This window comes from Gigantopelta aegis, chromosome 4 (genome assembly GCF_016097555.1).
Source record: "Gigantopelta aegis isolate Gae_Host chromosome 4, Gae_host_genome, whole genome shotgun sequence".
In the NCBI taxonomy this organism is placed as follows: Eukaryota; Metazoa; Mollusca; class Gastropoda; order Neomphalida; family Peltospiridae; genus Gigantopelta; species Gigantopelta aegis.
The window spans coordinates 75,033,384-75,035,237 of NC_054702.1; the positions used below are offsets into that span (position 1 = coordinate 75,033,384).

General features: G+C 37.9%; 1 protein-coding gene across 1 annotated transcript in view; it reads right to left on the bottom strand.

The window, feature by feature from the left end:
• Positions 1-329: 329 nt before the first annotated feature.
• The window catches only part of LOC121369991 (neuronal acetylcholine receptor subunit alpha-6-like), a 1,954-nt gene continuing 429 nt past the window's right edge, over positions 330-1,854 (bottom strand). The window contains exon 2 of the mRNA XM_041495073.1: positions 330-852. Within this exon, the coding sequence (XP_041351007.1) occupies positions 330-852 (523 nt within the window). The remainder of the gene's footprint in view (positions 853-1,854) is intronic.

Sequence of the window (1,854 nt, forward strand, 5' to 3'; positions counted from 1 at the left end):
CAACCGACTGAGATAAACCATGCCCTTGTCTGTGGCAAAATGCATATAAAATAGCCCTTGCTACTAATTACCAAATGTTTGACATTCAATAGCCGATGATTAACAAATCAATGTGCTCTAGTGGAGTCGTTAAACGAAATAAACTTTAAACAATAGTAGCAGATCATCACGGTTCTCGACTCAATAACATCCTTTCCAGATGACGCCCGCGTACTACGGGCAAAAAAGGTGGAGACGTTCCGCAAAACCTTTCACCGTGTATTCCCATCATTGTACTCACAAAATATGTAAATATGCATACTGATTTATTAGCACCCCTATATAGTTATTTAGCAGTAATATAAATCTGAATGAATGTTATTATCCAGATTCCGGCATTTTTGTTTAAGTTGGGAAAAAGTAAATATTTTACCAAGAGTCATCCGTTCGTTGGACTCTGGAGGAAGAAGCATCTGGAAGGGAACTAGCAAAGCCAAGAGAACGCCAGGTATGATGACGATCCGCGTAATAAAGAGTGAATTTCTTTTCAGCCTTAATGTAATAGAAATGTGGGAAAACGTCTCAGAACAACAGGGATATTTCTTCTCATAAGATTTTCCTTCCGTAGAAATAATCTGCCATTCCTTTTCTTCAGAATCAAACCCCGAAGCTACATCTGCGGCAGTGAAGTTTATTTCAGACGAAATGTACGCCCAGCTTCCAAATATGACCGTACAGTTATGCTCATCACGTGGATAGCGCGACAAGTCCATCGTACATCTGGATCGAACCCGCACTGGAGGGACCCACGTGATTCGGCCGTCAGAGGATACTTTTGCAAGAACATCTTGATAGACGTGAAACTCCTCCACACTAAAACAACAATAAACCAACGACACATAATAATAACTTATGTTCATGCATTTCGGTGTATGTGTGTCTTTATGTGTCAGGTATGAAACTTCTACACACTAAAACAACAATAAACCAAGGTTTGAAACTCCAAACTAAAACAACAATAAACCTGGGTTTGAAACTCCTTCACACAAAAACAACAATAAACCAGGTTGGAAACCCCTCCACACTAAAACAACAATAAACCATGGTTTGAAACTCCTCCACACTAAAACAACAATAAACCAACGACACATAATAATAACTTATGTTCATGCATTTCGGTGTATGTGTGTCTTTATGTGTCAGGTATGAAACTTCTCCTTCACACACTAAAACAACAATAAAACCACAATAAACAAGGTTTGAAACTCCAAACTAAAACAACAATAAACCTGGGTTTGAAACTCCTTCACACTAAAAAACAACAATAAACCAAGGTTGTGAAACCCCTCCACACTAAAACAACAATAACTAAAAACCAATAAACCAATGGTTTGAAACCTTCCACACTAAAACAACAAAACCAAGGGTAAACCAAGGGTGCAAACTCCTAACGAGGGTTTTGAAACAACACTAAAACAACAATAAACCAAGGTGTAAACTCCTTCACACTAAAACAACAATAAACCAAGGTGTAAACTCCTTCACACTAAAACAACAATAAACCAAGGTTTGAAACCCTTCCACACTAAAACAAAACCAACAATAACACCAAGGCGTGAAAACTCCTTCACACTAAACAACACCAAGGTGCAACTCCTTCCACTAAAACAACAATAAACCAAGGTGTGAAACTCCTTCACACTAAAACAACAATAAACCAAGGTGTAAACTCCTTCACACTAAAACAACAATAAACCAAGGTTTGAAACCCCTCCACACTAAAACAACAATAAACCAAGGTTTGAAACTCCTCCACACTAAAACAACAATAAACCAGGGTTGAAACTCCTTCACACTAAAACAACAATAAACCAA